Source organism: Furipterus horrens, unplaced genomic scaffold, assembly GCF_987537825.1.
Source record: "Furipterus horrens unplaced genomic scaffold, mFurHor1.1.pri manual_scaffold_4, whole genome shotgun sequence".
Taxonomy (NCBI): domain Eukaryota; kingdom Metazoa; phylum Chordata; class Mammalia; order Chiroptera; family Furipteridae; genus Furipterus; species Furipterus horrens.
In genome coordinates, this window is record NW_028327174.1 from 74314598 (window position 1) to 74334172 (window position 19575).

The 19575-nt window shown below is 35.4% G+C and overlaps 1 protein-coding gene across 4 annotated transcripts in view; it reads left to right on the top strand.

Annotated features, from left to right (window-relative positions):
- Nucleotides 1-19575, top strand: part of NAV3 (neuron navigator 3) — a 347319-nt gene that overhangs the window by 263152 nt on the left and 64592 nt on the right. For 3 of the 4 annotated variants that reach the window (XM_090273649.1, XM_090273652.1, XM_090273650.1), the window contains exons 16-21: nucleotides 747-1235; nucleotides 4267-4308; nucleotides 5648-5808; nucleotides 7400-7588; nucleotides 10289-10341; nucleotides 18457-18480. In XM_090273649.1, coding sequence (XP_090129775.1) covers nucleotides 747-1235; nucleotides 4267-4308; nucleotides 5648-5808; nucleotides 7400-7588; nucleotides 10289-10341; nucleotides 18457-18480 — 958 coding nt within the window. The remainder of the gene's footprint in view (nucleotides 1-746; nucleotides 1236-4266; nucleotides 4309-5647; nucleotides 5809-7399; nucleotides 7589-10288; nucleotides 10342-18456; nucleotides 18481-19575) is intronic. The other variant, XM_090273653.1, reaches the window with a different exon arrangement.

Consider the following 19575-nt stretch of genomic DNA (forward strand, 5'->3'; position numbering starts at 1 on the left):
ATTTCCATATTTACATAAATTGGATGACATCATATTCATTTACAAAACTAAAATGTTTTCTGAACTAAGCTCCAACACCTAACTTAGCACCAACTATATTTCAAACCACTAACAAAAATATGCATTTCAATAGCACTGGCAACTGACGTAAAACACTCCGGCCTTTCTCGGGGAAAATAAAGATGAACGGATGTGTTGCCAGCAGTGTCCAATATCATTTCTAACCAACTACCCTCCGACAGGCACTCCGGCCACCAGATATGTGACATAACCTCCCAAACATTGCCTGAAGCATTCCTTTGAGATTTTGAATAAAATGTTAAAAATGGGGAAAAACATGTTTCTTTTAAACTGAATGCATAGAAGTTGTTTCATTATAATGGTTCTGTAAATAGGTAACAGCAAATACAGTCAAACTATCCATGCTTGATTTTTGTGAAAGATTTTCACAGTCACTTAAGTTGTGAAAGCCAGGGATTTTCATGTCGGATTTACTTTTGTTTCACCCACTTCCCCCAACCCTCTGGGCAGCAGCCCAGTATTGCCTTACTCTGATGGTGATATGAGAGATTTTTTAGCAGTAGATTAAAAAGTTCAAGCTTATAAAGTTCATTAACACAGAGACAGGAAGAGCTTGGTAGCTGGGTCCATCAAAGCACGCTTGGCTCTGTGTACTGAACCCTAAATATTACATGTGGATATTAGTTTCTTGGAACAACTGAAGTTGTTATTTGTTTTTCTTTTAGGTTGTTTGGTGCCAAGGCAGGTGGCAAATCTGCCTCTGCACCTAGTACCGAGGGTGCGAAATGCTCCTCAGTAATGCCCAGTCCTAGCACCACATTAGCGCGCCAAGGCAGTCTGGAGTCACCATCGTCCGGTACGGGCAGCATGGGCAGTGCTGGCGGGCTCAGTGGCAGCAGCAGCCCTCTCTTCAATAAACCCTCAGACTTAACTACAGATGTTATAAGCTTAAGTCACTCGTTGGCATCCAGCCCGGCATCGGTTCATTCTTTCACATCAGGTGGTCTCGTGTGGGCTGCCAATCTGAGCAGTTCCTCTGCCGGCAGCAAGGACACTCCAAGCTACCAGTCCATGACTAGCCTCCATACGAGCTCTGAGTCCATTGACCTCCCCCTCAGCCATCATGGCTCCCTCTCTGGACTGACCACAGGCACTCACGAGGTGCAGAGCCTGCTCATGAGAACGGGTAGTGTGAGATCTACTCTCTCAGAAAGGTGAGCTTTCCTGGAGGCATTGATGAAGTCCTCACTACCTCCTCCCCTCGGGTGCCTACCCCCCCCCCCATGAAATCCCCTCTATTTCAGCGGCAGTGCCACTCTGCAAAAGGATATAAAATGATGTCACTGGGCCTGTCACTTGCTCTTATTACCATGTTTTCCCAGGAAAAAAAAATCTGTAAGGATAGGTTAATTGGATAATTAAGTTTCTCAATATCAATGCATACACATATATACCCAACAGGAAATTTGAATAAAATTCAAAGCGTGCATTTATGTATTAAATTATGTCTTCTCAAGCCATTGTAATGATTTGGCTTAAGCTCCAGGACAACACAGCTCTATATGATAATTTAAGCACTTTTAAAGACCAAATTTAAATTGATTCTACAATTATGCTCTGAGCAATATGTTAAATTCTCTTTATTACCACATCTATGGAAAAATAGCCAGTGGACCACTGTGGAATCCTAGTTGAATTGGGAAAAAATATCACTTGCAAGATATGAATCCTTGAAGAAAATTATAATAATACCAGTGACGTTTTTAATAAGCCCCTTGAAAGCATATCTCATTATAAGCTATTTCCCATTGGTTTAATGAGCTATGGTTTTTAAAATATTTAAATGAAAAACATAATGGGGAATTCCTTATGTAATGTACTCTAGATTCTGTCCCCACAAAATTCCTTTCTCAGATATTTTGGTAATGACTTTTGCCCCCAAGAAAATATCTTAAAACTACCCCTTTTTTCCTAATGAATTTAATTCAGTTTCCTTCTTGCCCACCTACCACTATCAAAAAAAAAAAAGGTCTTTGGCATATGCCTTAGTTGTGTTATTTGTGAACACACCACTAGTCACTGAAAATGTCTTGGCACCTTTCCCTACACTTTTGTTCAGTCTAGTACTGATGCTGATGCATCACCTCTTTTCCAGACTTCCAGTCTTACTCCCAGAATCATTTTTTAAAACATCAACTAAAGCCCTTATCTAAACACTCACCATAGTCTACCAGTTGGTCCTTAATGTAAGATTGCCTCCTGCTCTCCCCTGTTTCTCTTGCCCTTGTGAAGTGCAAAACACAGAGCAAAACATTGCTTCCATCCCACTCACTTCCCACTCCCTGAACACTGTACATGGGCGCCCATGCAAAGGAAACTGAGGCTTGATGAAGGGATTTTAAAGCTAGATGTAACATTGATGCGTGATGCTGTTTATGGTGGACTGCTACTTACAAAATACATTTTTCTTCATAAACCAAAAAATGCACCAGGAGAAACAAGATAAACATCTGGGTGACATTGTCCCTCTACTTTAGCTTTTATAAATACCAAGTACATGCATAAAAATACTGGTATAAGTACACTCTTGCATTTAATTTTTGATCTAAAAAGTTAGGTTTCTTGCAGCATCTTAGATTTGAGTTTCAGCACATTATAGGTAAATGAGTATCCTCAAATGTCAATTTCAAAACTTCTAACTAATACATCAAGTTATACTGAAAATATATTAACAACCTATAGTTTAAATGAATGTATCCTAGATTGTATTGTTTCAGGGCTTGTGGAAAATATCTGTGTTAAAAAATCATTAAGATTTTGATTCAAACAGAAATTTCTACTTAAAGTTTTAACTTACATTGGTAAATTTGAGTATTTTTTTCCGATTTTTCTTTCATTAAGTTCTTTACATCATATAAACATAATTATTATACAATTGATAACATTGACAGAACAATATGTAGATATTCAATTTCCTCTACAATGTTAAACTTTAATAAAGCTGCACACATAAAAGAGAGAATCTTTAAAATGGCTTATGACCCTAGTAATGCTTCAACACAGTGTAGTTCATATTTAGAGGTTTCTCAAATTTGTTCAGTGTGATTCCTTTTTTGTTTGTTTGTTTATCCACACTACTAAAAAAAAATTTCTATAGTTGATATACATATTAGAACTAGCATCTACATAATATAGTAATTGCCATATGTGAACTTCCCATAAGATAATATTAAAGTTTTATCACGCCTTTGGATGCTTTCCATTACAGTGCTAAATAATGGAGTACACACGGAAGAAAACATTTTAGCTTTGATGTTGAGTGACTAAAGTCAATGCGAATTAAATTTCATTCATGTTGTATCATCCCCATTAAGCATATATCCTGTGTATTTAGTTTTGATCATTTGATGGAAGAGAGCTATAATTCTAAAAATGTAAATTAATTTTATTACTTGGTTTTTCACATGCCAGAGATTATAACAGAAAACCTAAGGCTTGTCCCGCTCAGTTGTTGAAATCCTTTTTTTCTATTTTTAAAGAGGCCATTTTTCATTTTCTCTAAACACATTCTTTCATCCCTTTCTGCAACCAAATGAGAATTTTTTTGAGGATTCTTTAAAATGGAGTGATAAAACTTATAGTTTTTTAAATGCCTGATTTGTAATTTCCAAAACATATCATAGTTTAATTCCATTAAAATGTGTAAATAAATGATGGCAGGCACATTTCAAGCAGATATCTATTATATATTATTTTTATCTTATATGTAAATGGGAATAAATGTGCCTTCATTTTTAAAAAAATAACGAGACAAAAATAAATAGTGAATTGTGTTTGTATCTTCTCTGCCTATAGGAACTTGTCAGTTTAACTTAGAGCATATCTATCTCATTTCTACCTTTTGATTTTCTTGCATAGCAGAAATCTAGTGAGTTGCATTGGGAAAGAAAATCTACAAACTAGTGGGTAAATAGAACAGAGAGAGATATTTTTCTAACATATGATTTAATCTATCTTCTAGTAATCTGGTCACTAATTACAATTATTTGGAACTGGGTTAGAAAGGAGCTCACATGTGTTGCAACAATAGATATCTGGTTGTTCTTTTCTGAAGAGATAAGCATTAAACATGTGTTACAAAAAAGTTTATTTTGTGTAGTTCAAACAGAGAACCATTTTTGTTGGATGTGTAATTTGGAAGTCTTGTTTACATTATATCCTTAGGGATTTTCTTTGTTTTAACAGCATACAGCTTGACAGAAATACACTACCCAGAAAGGGACTAAGGTATATATTTCTCTCAGCACAATTGCTGCCTTTCTTTATCTGTTGTTACTTAAACTTTGTGTGCTGTCTCTCTTCTTCTTTGTTTGTTTGCAATAAAGCACCTGATATTGAGGATAAAGTCACTTTTAATCCTTTCTCCAGTCTGAGGAGTAGGTGAGGCAGCCCTCAGGTAGAGCTGCTCAGAGAGGACAAGATCGAAATTAAATTGAATGTAAATATCATGCATGGCAGCAGCAACTTTTGGTAGAATGTAGAACTCCTGAAAATTAAGATAAAATTAACTTCCCTAATTTTTGCATCTTGGCGGCATATGTTTGCAAAACCTCAAAACCAGTATAGTCTACAGATGTAGCCAGTCACTATGGAAGATGCTTTAGTTTGAAGCAAGGGAAATAGATTCCATCATCAGAGGCCAAATACTGTCATTAGGCATGAACTTTTAATGAAGCCTTTTGACAAAAATGCAAGAGTTTTAATTTCTATTCTTTAAGAGTGCTTTTATCTATCAGATCAATTTAATATGAATTAGCCTAGCACTGCATAATCTCAAAATAACTTTTCAGTTCACCATAAGAAATAAAATGAAAAAATGCACACTTTTATCTGAGGAGAAGATATAGAATGAACTACTAATGGAACTATAACACTTCATGAACATAAAAAGTTGATTGCTCTCCGGTGCTAAGAATTTACTTTGGTGAAGATGAGTCCTGGCCAACTAGGTCTTTCCACATCGTCCCTTTTCTCTCCAGCTCCTTAGCAAAGAGCTTGCAATTATTCCATGTCAAGATTTTGTTCCAGAATGTGTTTTTTAATAAAGTAGTACATTCTCCCATCTTTAAAAAAAATCCAGATACAATGTCAAGTGACATTTTAACCAAATAAAATTTTCCTTTATTTAAAAAAAAAAAAAAAAAAAAAGAGCTGTTAATTTATCTTCCATCCCCTTTGCCTTTCTGTGACCACTGCGCCATTTCCCTTGGCTTCCAGCCTATCAATGTCCCCTATTTTTAGTCCATGTTTTCACCCTTTTTGCATCTTCCTAAGCATTGCGCTTTTGAATTCTTCTCAATTAACTTGGCTGTCCGCTCATTGTTTATGATTTTCAACTACATATCTCACAAAAGCATTATTTTCTGTTCCAAATTCTCTTTTTTTATTCCTTGTAAGATTCAAACAGATGTGTCAAATCATCTGGAAGAGCTAAGCAATTATAATTAGATTTAATCTGAGAATGTTGTTTAGTCTGAATAGTAAGCTCCTCTCAGCTGCTTTCTTGTCCTGGCTGTGCCTTCTCCCTTTAGATGTGCTCAGGTGTCTCAGCTGTGCTGTTTTGCAGATACACCCCATCGTCTCGGCAGGCCAGCCAAGAAGAGGGCAAGGAGTGGCTGCGTTCCCACTCCACCGGAGGCCTGCAGGACACTGGCACCCAGTCACCTCTGCTGTCCCCTTCTGCCATGTTGTCTTCTGCAACAGGGAAATACCACTTCTCCAACCTAGGTAACATATTCTAAAACATCAATTTCATCTTGTTTCTTTCACTGCCACCCTCCCAGGAGTCCTGGTATTTCTCCGTAAAAGTCGTTCATTTAAAGAGGAGATAAAGGCACCCTAACAGGATCTTTTGTTTGTGTGATTGCTTACTGTTCCTGAAATAATTTCCAAACATTATGCAGTTTAATGGTCATGACAACAACTTGACATAGGTTGTTATTTTACAGTCTGAGGTCCAGAGGGTCACAGAGTTCATATGACCTGAAAAGAAATCCCCACAATGGTAAGAAACAGAGGCAAATGATTCATTCCAGAACACCTGACTTCAAGCCTAGGGGTTTTCCCGGGGTCCTCTTAACAATAGTAAAATATCTTCTTGTGTTTTCTTTAAAATGTATTTTTATATCCATATAACAAATTAATCTATTTGTAGAAAAATAGAAGTAATTATTAAGAAGAAAGAATATGTGATTGTTTGACCCCAAAATCATTTCTTTTAATATTTTAAAGTTAAAATTCTCCGTAAAATGCATATGAGAATTTTTATTAAGATAATACCCTGTGAATATCTTTGGATAAATACTGCGAAAAATAAATTACTAACTAGCTTAGTCATTCAGTTATTGTACTTTGGGCTTAACATCATTTATATAAAATATAAAACCATTTATATTAACATCATAGAAAACACAGGGAAGAGTGACAAAATAATGAAAGAAGTCTAAATATGCCAGTTATCATTTGTCACCCAAAATAAGTTTTTGGATAAAACTTTATTTACTGTTGATAACAGTGCTGGTGAGGCATCTCACACTGAGTGAGACTCATTGTCATCTTCCCATGAGTGATAGCAATTGCTCAGATTCATTTTTCATGTTGCTGCAAGGGTTACCATGTAGAAGCATTCTATCAACCTGTAACTTCCATGTTCTATATATTTGATGGACCCTTCTAAATGCAGAGTGATGTTTAAACACGTATGGAAGTTTCTATGTTTGTGCTTCCAAGGGCCTCTCCAACTTGAATGACCTTCTACCACATTCTCTATATCCACCCTTCAAACTATTCAGAATTAATCTTTTTTCTATACTCATTGAAGGATAGAGTCTGAATTGGAGGAGACCTACATCAAAACTCAAAAGGAATGAGTCTTTGCCTGGAAGCTTCTAAAGTCTCTTCTTGGGAAATTTAGATCTCTTACATTTTCTTTTCTTTTGATTTTGCTTTCCCATTAAAATGATATATTCCTCTCTAAAAAGAAACCTGCAGACTCTAGGAAGACAATCTTCAGAGTGGCTAGCAGAAAATGCCATGTTATTATATTTCTAGCATGAACAGTAGAGGTAACTAGCTGGTTTTGTTGAAAATTATTTTAGGAATTGGCATACCACTGTCATGAAAGTGCTAGAAGAAAAGAGTAACTCCACTGTAACTGTTATTGAACATTTCAGAGGCAGACTCTTGGCTTACTTTAAATAGGGATACCTTATATATGCATGTTTCCGTAAGAACTGGAATCATGTTTTCATTTCCTATCAACCTATTATTTTCATCTCTAAGCCCGAGAATAACAGACTGTGTGTGCTTTGTTTTTCAGTAAGCCCAACCAATCTGTCTCAATTTAACATTCCTGGGCCCAGCATGATGCGTTCCAATAGCATCCCCGCCCAAGACTCCTCCTTCGATCTCTACGATGACTCCCAGCTCTGCGGCAGCGCCACATCCTTGGAGGAAAGGCCACGTGCCATCAGTCATTCAGGCTCATTTCGAGACAGCATGGAAGAAGGTAAGTGTGGAGGGGAAATGAAGATGAAGATTATTTAACTCTCTGATGAAAATGATCACATCACTCATATCATAAGAATTCCTGAAGAGTAAATAAATCAGTGTAACTTTTATTTAAAGATCCTAGAAGCTTGAAGTAATTTCAGTCTGCATTGCTTTTTCTTTCTGTATGCATTTGGAAATATGCCAGAAATTGTTTGGATTAATACTGAGCTATAGAATAGTTCAGAATAAAATCTCATACAAGAATTACATAATTTGAGAGACTATTTGCCCTAATGTATCAAATGTCAAAGTGAATGTTTTGTCTGACATCTCATTAAAGGGCCATAAAAATATATGAATCAGAAAAATTATCTCATGAAAACAGCACATGCTGCTGGCTTTCATTCCCAGACACTCCCTTTTGTGTTAGTTTTTATATCATTTTGAATTCATATTATATCTACTTTTTGCTTTTTAGTTACATTTTCTTATTTCATGAAATGGAATTCTCACCTCTCCTCATAAATTTCTGTGTAGTTATAAAGTTCTACCTGGACACTTTACAGTAAATCTATTTGAAAAACTCAGATGCTTAATTGATTTTCAGATGTATATAATTTTCTGAACTATATAACCTCAAATGTCAAATTTGATGATAATATTGGGAGATTTTCCTCTTGGGTTTAATGAATGATTTAAGTATCCAGAAAGGAAAATTGTGGCACTCATATTATGAAGCATATCAGTTAGAGATAAAATGTATATAAATGTAGAAGTTCAAATTCATTAGAATAAAATCAAACATTAAATCAGCCATACTATCCTAGTCCTTAATACTTATGAATAAAAGAAGGAACTCCAGATCTAGAAACATACTAGGTCTTTAGCCTCTGGCCATCCATTTCTTTGTGATATGATCTTGAGCAAATTTCCTAACTTTGTTACCCCTAATTTATGCACCTCTAATTTTACAGGTTTGTCAAGAGGATGGAATTAAAGAATAGTTTTATTCCTTTTTCTTCCCCCTCCCTACCTTCTTATTTAAAGTATCTTCTGACTGAAAGTTTAGGCAGCTATGAAAATTAGCTCTTGGTTTTCAGGTTACCCCTGGACATTGAACGTATTGGCACTAAATCAATTAACCACAATTGCCACTGCTCTTTGGGATATTAACCAGACCACTGAGTTCACAATGACAGAGTGAATTATACCCTCAGAGTCTCCTGATTACTGGAATGCAGATACAAAAAGATATAACTAATCTGAAATGTTGCCATTGCTTTTCTGAAGTGGTTCTACCGCTCTCTTCATAGGCAGACCCTTTATAGTATTGCATAAATAATATGCTAAACATACTGATAGATTTTTAGAGTGCCTCATTTCCAAACAGAATGTTGTTCATATGCAGGGGGATTCTGGCCTCTCATTAATGAGGATTAAATAACCTGAACTTCAGAACACCAGCATGAGTGGGCAGGAGGGCTCTTTGACAACCAGTCATCGCATACTGAACTATTATAATTCTTAAATTGTTGTCTAGAATTGAGGAATCATTGGCCTGGAGAGATAGAAGGGAGTTTAATGCTCACAGTGAAAAGAAAGGAAACTAACCCACTAACTATACGGCATAGACTTATAAATATTAAATGTTCATAAGTAATAAACAGCAGAAATAAGTCTGAAAATGATATCTCGCATTCATTGTCCATCTTCCTCTGGTATACCACACTAGTTCATACCAGCGTTATTAGTTATTAGAGGCTGAAACAATGTGCTGTTTTAAGGAAAAATGACTGACATTTTGCATCTCTTGCAGAAGGGTAGTATTTGCAGTTTCCCTGTTCTCCCGAGACCAGGTTGTAGCACATCCCAGGTGCTCTCATAGTACCCAATACTTGGCTCTTGATAGTGTTTATATTACTCTAGTGTAGTTATCTTTTTAGTTGTGGAGCTACTTGTTTTTCAGTTCCCAGGATAATGTCATTCATTTTCATAGTCCCAGGATCTAGCAAGGGCCTGTCACATTTTGTGTACTTAACCACTGTTTATTTAATGGATGAATAAGCAAAATTAACTTAATATTATCCCACAAGGAAAAGACAAAGGAGTTTTCTACATATATAATTAAGCGCATTTACCCACATTTTGGGCTTAATAAATTGGATGTACAGAAATATAAAGCAGTCTGTTTATTGTTTTTGCTAGCATTTTGATATACCTAAATAAAAGATAGTATACAATTTCCAGTCTTAATTTCAGGGAGACACCACCTTGAAATAAAGAGTATCTTTGTATCACTAAAGTTACAAAAGAAACAATAATTCTCTATTAAAAGACACATAACCAACTCATCACAGAAGATGTTGAACTAGGAAGTTGGATAAAATGCTTTCTTCCTTAAAAGTACATGGAGAAAAATATTAAAAATGGATCTTTGTCGTATAAAAATGAAATCAAATGAATAAAATACGTAAAATTTCAATATGTGCAAAGCATCCTCTCTATAACATAAGGCATAAGGTATTTTACAGTGTTGGTATGCAGTCTTTCCATGTCTCAACATTTTTATGTCCAAAGAAAATGACAGCAGATTTATTATCAGAGTCATATGTCAAGCAGTTATTATTTTATTTCCCTATTCTTTACTTTACCAAAAACATGGTATTCCTGAGCAGACTTCTTTATTTGACCTCTTGTTCTATTTTGCTTTCTCCAGTTCATGGCTCTTCGTTATCTCTGGTGTCCAGCACTTCTTCTCTTTACTCTACAGTAAGTATTGGCTGTTAAGAAAATGCCTTTGCCAAGCACACAGATAATTAAATAGACAGACATTTACAGAAAAGATGCAGAGTGAAATGAGAACTGTAAGTGAAATACTCTAAGCTACTGCAAGTAGCAAGTGGCTGGCAAGTGCAACAATAGGTCTTCCATTGTCCACTTACATGTGCTTCCACTTGACTTATTATAATCAGTTTATGGAAGGAACTGAATTTCACAAAACCTGTTGCAGTGTAACTTGGAACTCCTGAAATCGTGTACTATGTTCTACCATAATTTAATAGTATCCAGTAGTTTTCCTTGTTGGTTGCGTGAGCCTTGACTGATAATTGTTCTATGGTATTTTTTTTTTAATTTTATTTTTTAAGTTTATTTTTGAGAAGATTATGCCAAACTGTAAAGACCTCGGCAGCTTAGATATTTTTTAATAATTTGAAACAGAGTATGACTTTTAAAGCTTTATTTCTTAAAAGAGAAAGGCTAATGTGTTAACTTATTTTACCAATATGTTAAATTATATTTTATTTTTGCCAAGGTGAGTGTTTTGTCTATTTAATATAATTTCATCTTTTTCAAAAAAGTAGTCTTTTGGAATTTATTTTTTACAAGAGGGTGCTTTCATGCTTAGGTAAGAGTGAGGTATATTTAGTTTATTGAATCTCACTGAGACTTGAATATTATGAATAGTCCTTAATCCTGCATGGAAAGGTTCATAAAAAGTTCACAGCCTTGACTGTTAACTGAGCAATTAGGTTCAAATGTTGTGTCCCTCTTTTTATAAGTTCATCTTAATGTTTATTGCTTTACGTAGTTCTCAAAATTAGGCTATCATTCTGAGACACTATTTTTAACTTTTCTCTTTCTAATGATTAAAATTTCCAGCAGATTCCATAACTGAAGGAAGCACTATTAGTGTTTAGATATATCTACTGTGTTAAACAAATGGGTGGAGAAGCGAGAAATGTGAAAATGTACTGGAAAAATGCATGAGAGAAATATGTTAAGAGTTAGTGTTCCTCCTATTCGACCAGTGCCACTGCTTACCAGGAAGACATATTCTGATGGAAACTATTGCAACTGAACTCTCTGTGTGATATGAAAAGATGCAACATTATTACAATCATATTTTAAATACATACAAAACAGCATTTGGATAAAGCTACCTTTATGAAACCTAAGATAGGCTCGAGAATAATAAGAGCATAGGTTGAAGAAAAACAGATGACTAATTATTATATACTAGAGTCCAATAGACCTGTCTGTGATAATGAAACTGTTCTATAACTGCTGTCTAATACAATAACCACACACAGTTATTGAATATTTGCAGTGTATCTGGTGTAATAGAGGAACTGAATTTTTTTATTTCATTAATTTAAACTTAAGTAAGCACATGTGCCAAGTAGCTCCTATATTGGAGATTACAGCTTTATTGAGAACAAGAAGGTATATTTAAAAATGCTGGATATGTGATATATGGAGATAGAGATAGATATGGTAAATTCAGGGTGAGGCAAAAGTAAGTTTACGGTTGTATGTATGGAAAATAATTCAATAATTAATAAAGAATACAAGAATAAATGCTTGTGTTTCATGTACTCAAAACTGCACTTTTGCTCCACTCTGTACATATGTCATAATAGTAAGGACAATTAGGAAACATAAATGAGAAGTATTGTATTAAGAGTACAATATGAAATGGCAATAGAGATGAAAATAGAGAGACTATATCTGCATATTTATAGGCCAGCATTTAGAGATGAATTAGGTCCTGGTGCTAAGTAGGAAAAGGGTGGCTTAAGTGATGGAGCCACATGAGAAGATGATATTATTAGGAGATTAGTACATTTAAATAGTTGTATTAGAAGTGACATAAATGATATACTTGAATTAACAAATAACCTATAATAAAACAATTAAAAGCTGCATGTTTGAAGACTAAGAGAGAGAAAAATTAAAGATGAGGAGGAGTCTGTCTCTAATCCCCCTTAGCATGCACTAAGATTTTAACTGACAATGATAAAATATCTGTGAAAGTGCTTTTCCAATAAGAAGTGAAAAGGAGATTTATCACTATTTTTAATGCCTTCTTAGGACTCTGGGTAAAGATTCTGTTGATTTCCATTCTTGCCTGACTGTATCAGTAATTATTGTGTGGCATGAGGCAGGTTGCTAAATTTCTTTGAACTATAATTTATAAAGTAAAATTGGAAAACAACAGGTTTATTCATGGTTTTCCTGAAATAATTAGAGATCAGGGATGTTGTATACCATAAATTACAAAGCATTGTTAATTGCATGGCTCTAGAAAGCACCATTTATATCTTAGTCTATGCAACAGCATCTTTTCTTGAAGTATGCAGTGCACAAATAACACAAGTGTGCGTGAAGTTCTTCTTAAAATAATTAGTGCTTAGGGGGAAAATTTTTTTTTTTTTTTTTTTTTTTGCAAGAATGTTAAGCACTGTCTCTTCTCATTAGGTCAAATACAGCTCTTATTAAACATGGGTATAAATTATGTTTACTCTATCACTTATTCATGCAATTTATGGAATTACATATTTTGCTTAAAAATATTAAGCAAACTAACAAATATGGTTTGTTGGACAGAACATTTACCTGTAAAATCACCAATCTAACGAACTCTATTGGAAGAATTCTTTCATCACATCTAGCTCTATTAAAACCTCCACCAATTATAATTTGATATAAGTTTTCCAGTGTATTTGTTGGAAGGTTGTGTAAATTACTTTCTAGAATCCTGAGCAGAAAGATTCAGGGAAGTTGCAAACTGGTTACCAATTACAGGCCGAGTCTGATCTGCCAAGTTATTTATTACCTTTGGTAAACTTAGAGTTTGTATGTTTGTTTTTAAATCCAAAACGACACTATGAAATCTGGAGCTTTTGCCCAAAAATAAAAAGTTTTAAATTTCTTTTTTAAATAACCAGAATATCTAAAGACACTGAGATGAAATTCCTCCAGGTTTATAGTCCCCTGGCATCACCCCCTTGAGATATTAGCACGTGCTTTCAGGCAAGTCTGCCTCTACCATGTCTTCTTTTCTTCCTGAAGTTGAATTTGGTTGTTATTATTGTGCTGGGGATGTCTCATAGGAAAAGAATACTCCCATTATCCACATATTTATGAAAAGTAAGAAAATAAAAGATAGTCTAGGGAGCTATGAGATTTATCTTTAGGGCCCAGAATCCTTTTTATTCCTTTATTCTTTACATGTCAAAACCTGTTTTGCATTTACATTTTTTATTCTTGCAATAGTTGTCTTTTATTGGATACATAGTAAAATTTTTATTGAACCTGATTTGTACTTGGAATCCAATTTATATTGCTTTAGTAAGAGCAAGGGCCATGTTTAGTTCATTTTAGATTATTTTAGCATTTTTACTAACACACAGCTAATACAAAGTAATTTTTTTTTAATTTGTAAGTCTGAATGGATGAACGGCCAATTAATGGGTTGCAGAATAAAGAAAAATCTCATACATTTTCATTTTGGCAAGGTGTTTCGTAATGTTTCCCATCCTTCAGAACATCGGGCTTGCTTTAAAACCATCATTTAGGAGACTTCTCAAGATGGCACCATAGGTAAATGCTGTAATTGCCTCCTCGCACAACCACACCAAAATTACAACTAAACTACAGAACAACCATTATTCAGAACCACCATAAAGTGAGCTGAATGGAAGTCCTACAACTACAGAATTAAAGAAGAAATCACATGTAGTCTGGTAGGAGAGGTGGAGACTCTGAACAGGCTGGACCAACACCCAGATGAGGTGGATAAAAATCAGGAGGAATATCTCAGGAACAAGGGGTCTCAGCCCCACAGCAGCCCCCCCATGCCCCCCCATCCAGGGCTCCAGTGTCAGGAAGATAAGTCTCCATAACTTCTGGCTGTAAAAACCAGTGGGGAGTGAGGCTGTGGGAGACAGAAACTACTGGAGTCTTGGACAGTTCCTCTTTAAGAGCCTGCACACAGACTTACTTGGACCCACTCCCTCTGAGCTTCAGCACAGGAGCAGCATATTGAAAAGTACCAGAGACATACAGGGAAGAACTGAAGTGCCTGGCTTCAGGGTGAGAGCTGGGGAGGAGCTTTCTCCCAGACAGAAATGCTGGCAGAGGCCATTATTCCTTTGATGAGCCCTCCCTCTACAGAGCCAACAGGCAGGAACCATCTGAGTCCCCATCAACCTGACTCACATTGTTTGCCTCACCCTGGTGATTCCCTGAGGCTCTGCCCCAACCAATTTTGGGCCCACCAAGCCGTTTCCAGTGACTTTTTTATACGAATTGCTTGTCTTGCCTCATACTTCAAATTTTCCTAAATTCTCTCGTACAAGCAGCATCTGGGTCAGCAAGCTCTGTACCTCTCACTAAGTGGCCTCAGGCTTGGTGCTAACAGCAGCCAGCCTTGGTTCACAGCTTGGCAACAGTTTGGCACCACCAAGCCCAAAACAAATAGCAACCATCTGCAGATTGCTCTGTAGCTTATGCTAGGTGGCCCTAGACAGAACACAGGCAGTGGCTAACCTTGGCCTGTACCTCCTGGGAGGCCCAGAGCCTGCACACTTACTGGACTGCTACAGAACATGTCGGAGCACCACCAAACCACCTCCACAAGTTACACTTTCATGGGGGAGACTCAGCAGGCACCAGAGCCCTGCAGAGAAGTAAATATGGTTCTGTGGAGTGTACCCTGCACATCTGATCCTCCGCGGTGGTCAGAGGTTGGTATTGAGTTGTCAGAGGCAGTCCTTCCAGCTGGTTGGCTTGGGTAAATCCCTCCCATTGACATGCCAACAGCAACCAAGGCTCAACTACAAGAAGAGGATATACAGCCCTCACAGTGGGCACACCTTGAGTACCCATCTTGGGCTGTGCCACTGGGCCCTACAGGACACCTACTACATTAGGCCACTCTACCAAGCCAGGGAATCATAACGGCTCTACCTAACACATAGAAAAAAAGAAAAAAAAAACAGGGAGGCTGCCAAAATGAGACAAAGAATCATGGCCCAAATGAAAGCACAGATCAAAACTCCAGAAAAGAGAACTACACAAAATGAAGACAAGTAATCTGTTGGATGCAGAGTTCAAAACACTGGCAATAAAGATGCTCAGTGAACTTAGTGAGGACTTCAATAGCATAAAAAAAGTAATGCAAACAGTAAAAGAGAACCAGTCAAAAATGAAGGATACACTAACTGAAATGAAGACAATTTACAGGAAATTACCAGTAGAGTGGATAAAGCCAAATATAAAACAAACGATTTGGAATATAAGAAAGCAAAAAACACCCAATCAGAACAGAAAGAATAAAAAAGAATTCAGAAAAATGATGATAGTGTTTAGAGCCTCTGAGACAACTCCAGGTGTACCAACATTCACATCATAGGGGTGCCAGAAGGAGAAGAGAGAGAACAAGAAAATGAAGACTTATTTGAAAAAGTAATGACAGAAAACTTTCCTAACTTGGTGAAGGAAAAAGACAAGCCCAAGAAGTGCAAAGAGTCCCAAACAACATGAACCCAATGAGGCCCACACCAAGGCACATCATAATTAAATTGCTGAAGCTTAAAGACAAAGAAAGAATCTTAAAAGCAGCAAGAGAAAGGCAGTTAGTTACCTATAAGATTGCCCCCCCATAAGATTGTCAGATGATTTTTCAAAAGAAACTTTGCAGGTTAGAAGAGATTGGCATGAAATATTCAAAGTGATGAAAAGGAAGGACCTACAGCCAAGATTACTCTATCCAGCAAAACTATAATTTAGAATTGAAAGACAGATAAAGACCTTCTCAGACAAAACAAAGCTAAAAGAGTTCACCACCACCAAGCCAGTATTATATAAAATATTAAAAGCTCTTCTTTAAGAGGAAAAAGAAGATCAAAGCTGTGAACAATAAAATGGCAATAAATACATATCTATCAATAATTGACCTAAAAAACAAAACAAAACAAAACAAAATAAACAAAACAGAATCACAGATACAGAGAACGATTTGATGGTTGCCGCATGGGAGGAGGGTTGGGGGGGGATGGGCAAAAAAGGTGAAGAGAGTAAGAAGTGCAAGTTGGTAGTTACAGAGTAGTTATGGGGATGTAAAGTACAGCACAGGGGATATAGTAACCAAAAAGTATATATGCATGACCCATGGACATGGACAGTGGTATGGGGTTTACCTTAGGGAGTAGGGGATCTGGGTGGAGGGGGCAAAAGGGAAAAATTGGGACAACACTAATAGCAATTTAATTAACAAAAAAATAATTTATCATGGCAAATAATCATGTCATGCTTAACCCACTGAAAAAAATATTAATATTCTGGTTCATTGCTTCAACTTTATAGTAACACCTCCCCACTATTAACAACCAAGTATAGGAAATGAGGCAAATATTAAAGAAAAAGATAATTCTGAAAAATCAACAATAAGAAAAATCACTATATATAGTATATAGAGAATTAATATGTAATAATTATAACTATTATAAGTAAGTTATCCAGGGCATTTTTAATTTAAAAAAGTGACTATCTCTTGACTGTTTGCTAAAGATAGAATACATTACTTGTTTTAAATACACAAAATATTTATTAAGTATCAGTGTTCTATGATCTTAGCAAGCTTCGAAGCAGTATTTGGGCATAATAAACTAGCAAAAAAATATGCAAAATACTAGAGAAACCAAATAGTCACAGTTATTTGTGTCATGTCTTATGGCAAACACCTGAAGCTTTGTCTTGATTTTATGAAATTTTCATTTTAAAATCTTTACATACTTATGATCAAAAAACCAAACTTTATATGAATCCTTGAAAGTATTAAAATTAAAAAATGTTTTTACTTCTAAATCTAAAGTTGAGATGTAAAATATACAAGCTTTATGTTAGCATTTATTTTTAAAACAATTTACTTATAAAGGATATTAGGATTCTACTTCTTAACCAGTCTTTTATTTAACTACTGTATTACTAACTGTGCATTATTTTTAAAAGTAGAGAAAATATAGGAAAGACAAAACTTGAGATGCTTACACGTAAATAATTTTGATGTATAAAAATAATTTGTTTTATTTTATGTTTTGGGGAGGAAAAGAAGGTATGAAAAACTGGTTTAGGTATATCTGCATCAATTAATCAGGCAATATCCCAAAAAGGAGATAAGAGATTGTTTTTGAGCTTTAGATCACCTCAAAGCAATGAGCAGGCTTGTACTGTTCACTGATATTATGCATGCTCCAGCTTTTTCCAGAATGGGGGAGCTTCCCAAATGTAATGATGCACACAGTTCATACCCTGACATTTTACAGCCCAGCGTACAGAAGAAAAGCTGCGAGGAGTCTTCTGCAACCGAAGCCAAACACCCTGCAATTTCTGTAGCAGCATTCATTTGCATAATCTCCGAAAACTGAAGGTGTCTTCAGCCACTTTGATCACCAACTTAACCCTAGACATTTTAGTGTTTTTCTGACTTGCAGCCATATATACAATTAATAATCATTAGGAAAATAAAAGAAAATAGAAACTAAAAACTTGACTTCTGTGGTTATCAGGAGAGGTCAATATTTTCCCTCCATCTTTACTGGGCATTCTTTATCATCTATACAGAATAAAATTCTAACTCTTAAAACTTTGCTGAAAATCCCTATAATTTCATGAAGTCTGTTTCCTACATTCTGAATTTTAAAAACCCAATATTCTTTTCCTATACCTATCTTTTTAAGAGTATAATTTTAAAACTATTTTGGTTTTGTTCTGGATATTACAGTAAATACTATCTTATTTCTATCATTTGCTTTTAAGGTATTTTATATATCCACGAGTCAAATAACCTATATTTAAAAACTAGTACATGGTTTATATATAAAGAAATACTCATGTGCAATTCTACAGGTTCCTGTTCTTATTGCTTTAACTTATTATTAAACATTTTACTATATTCTTATGTTGTTAGATCATAACATTTTAATTACACAGTATAATTATTTTATTCATACATACTTGTGAATTAAATTGATATTAATTATATATATATATATATATATATATATACACACATATATATTTGCATTTTCTCTTTTACAGGCTGAAGAAAAGGCTCATTCAGAGGTAAAAAGCTTATAGCATTTTTATATTTGACTACTATAGTACATATACCTTTCTGATGAAGTGAGATTTTCTCCCACTAGAGGGCTCTGTGTTACAATAGTATAACCCTCCAGCACTATGGATACAAATAACCGAAGTTGTTGATAGAAGATCTGGGATATTTCCTCTTAAAAGAAAATGAAAGGCAGTTTTTAGAAACAAACTCTCCTCTCACATTATAGAGTAGAGTCTTAACGTCTTACCTGATAAACTGTCTAGTAGCAATCACTTGTAAAATCTTGGGGGATAAATGAGTATGCAATCTTTCTATTTCATTAGTCTCTTTTCCCCACTTCCTGCATAGGATTAGGAAACTTGAATCTTGGGCACCAGGCCTCCACAACACAAGCCTCTGGGCCTCTCAGCCCATCTCTCTGGGGCCAGGACTTTCCTGCCTCTCATCGCCACTTCATGTCTAGTATGGCGTATTGCTCTAATCACACACACTTCAGAAATACACACTTTCTTGCAATCACATACAAATAAGAATACAACCTGGAGAGAATACTCCTTTTCTTTCCCATTGTGTCAGAGTTGTCCTAGCCAAGGAGAGCAGAAGGACTTTAATTAGGCCTTTATTCAAGGTACAGTAATGACTATTTGATAGGTTTACACTGAGGCAATCAGACCACAGAGAAAATGTCTTGGCAAGAGTCTCTACAAAGGAACTCTTTTCTTTGATGTCATATCTTATTAACCTTTAATGTAAAATTTAAGATGTGCTTCAAAATATTGAAAAAGTATTGATTATACCAATATGATCTTTGTAATTGCTAGACCAAAAAGTGATTATGCTTTTTTAAAAATCTATTTCATTTCCATTGTATGGATATGGCAAGATTTCTACCATTGATGATAATACAGCTACTGAAGTATAAAAATGCCACATCAGTTTGCCTTATTAGTAGTTACACAACTCCCCTCTCATCATTCATACCCCATAAAAGGTCATGGTTTTTTAAAAACAATTTACAGTACTTTAAGTTTTCCTGGCTTATATTGTAAAGGAAGTAGGATCATATCATAGAGACTATTCACTTGAAAAAGCCACTTTGA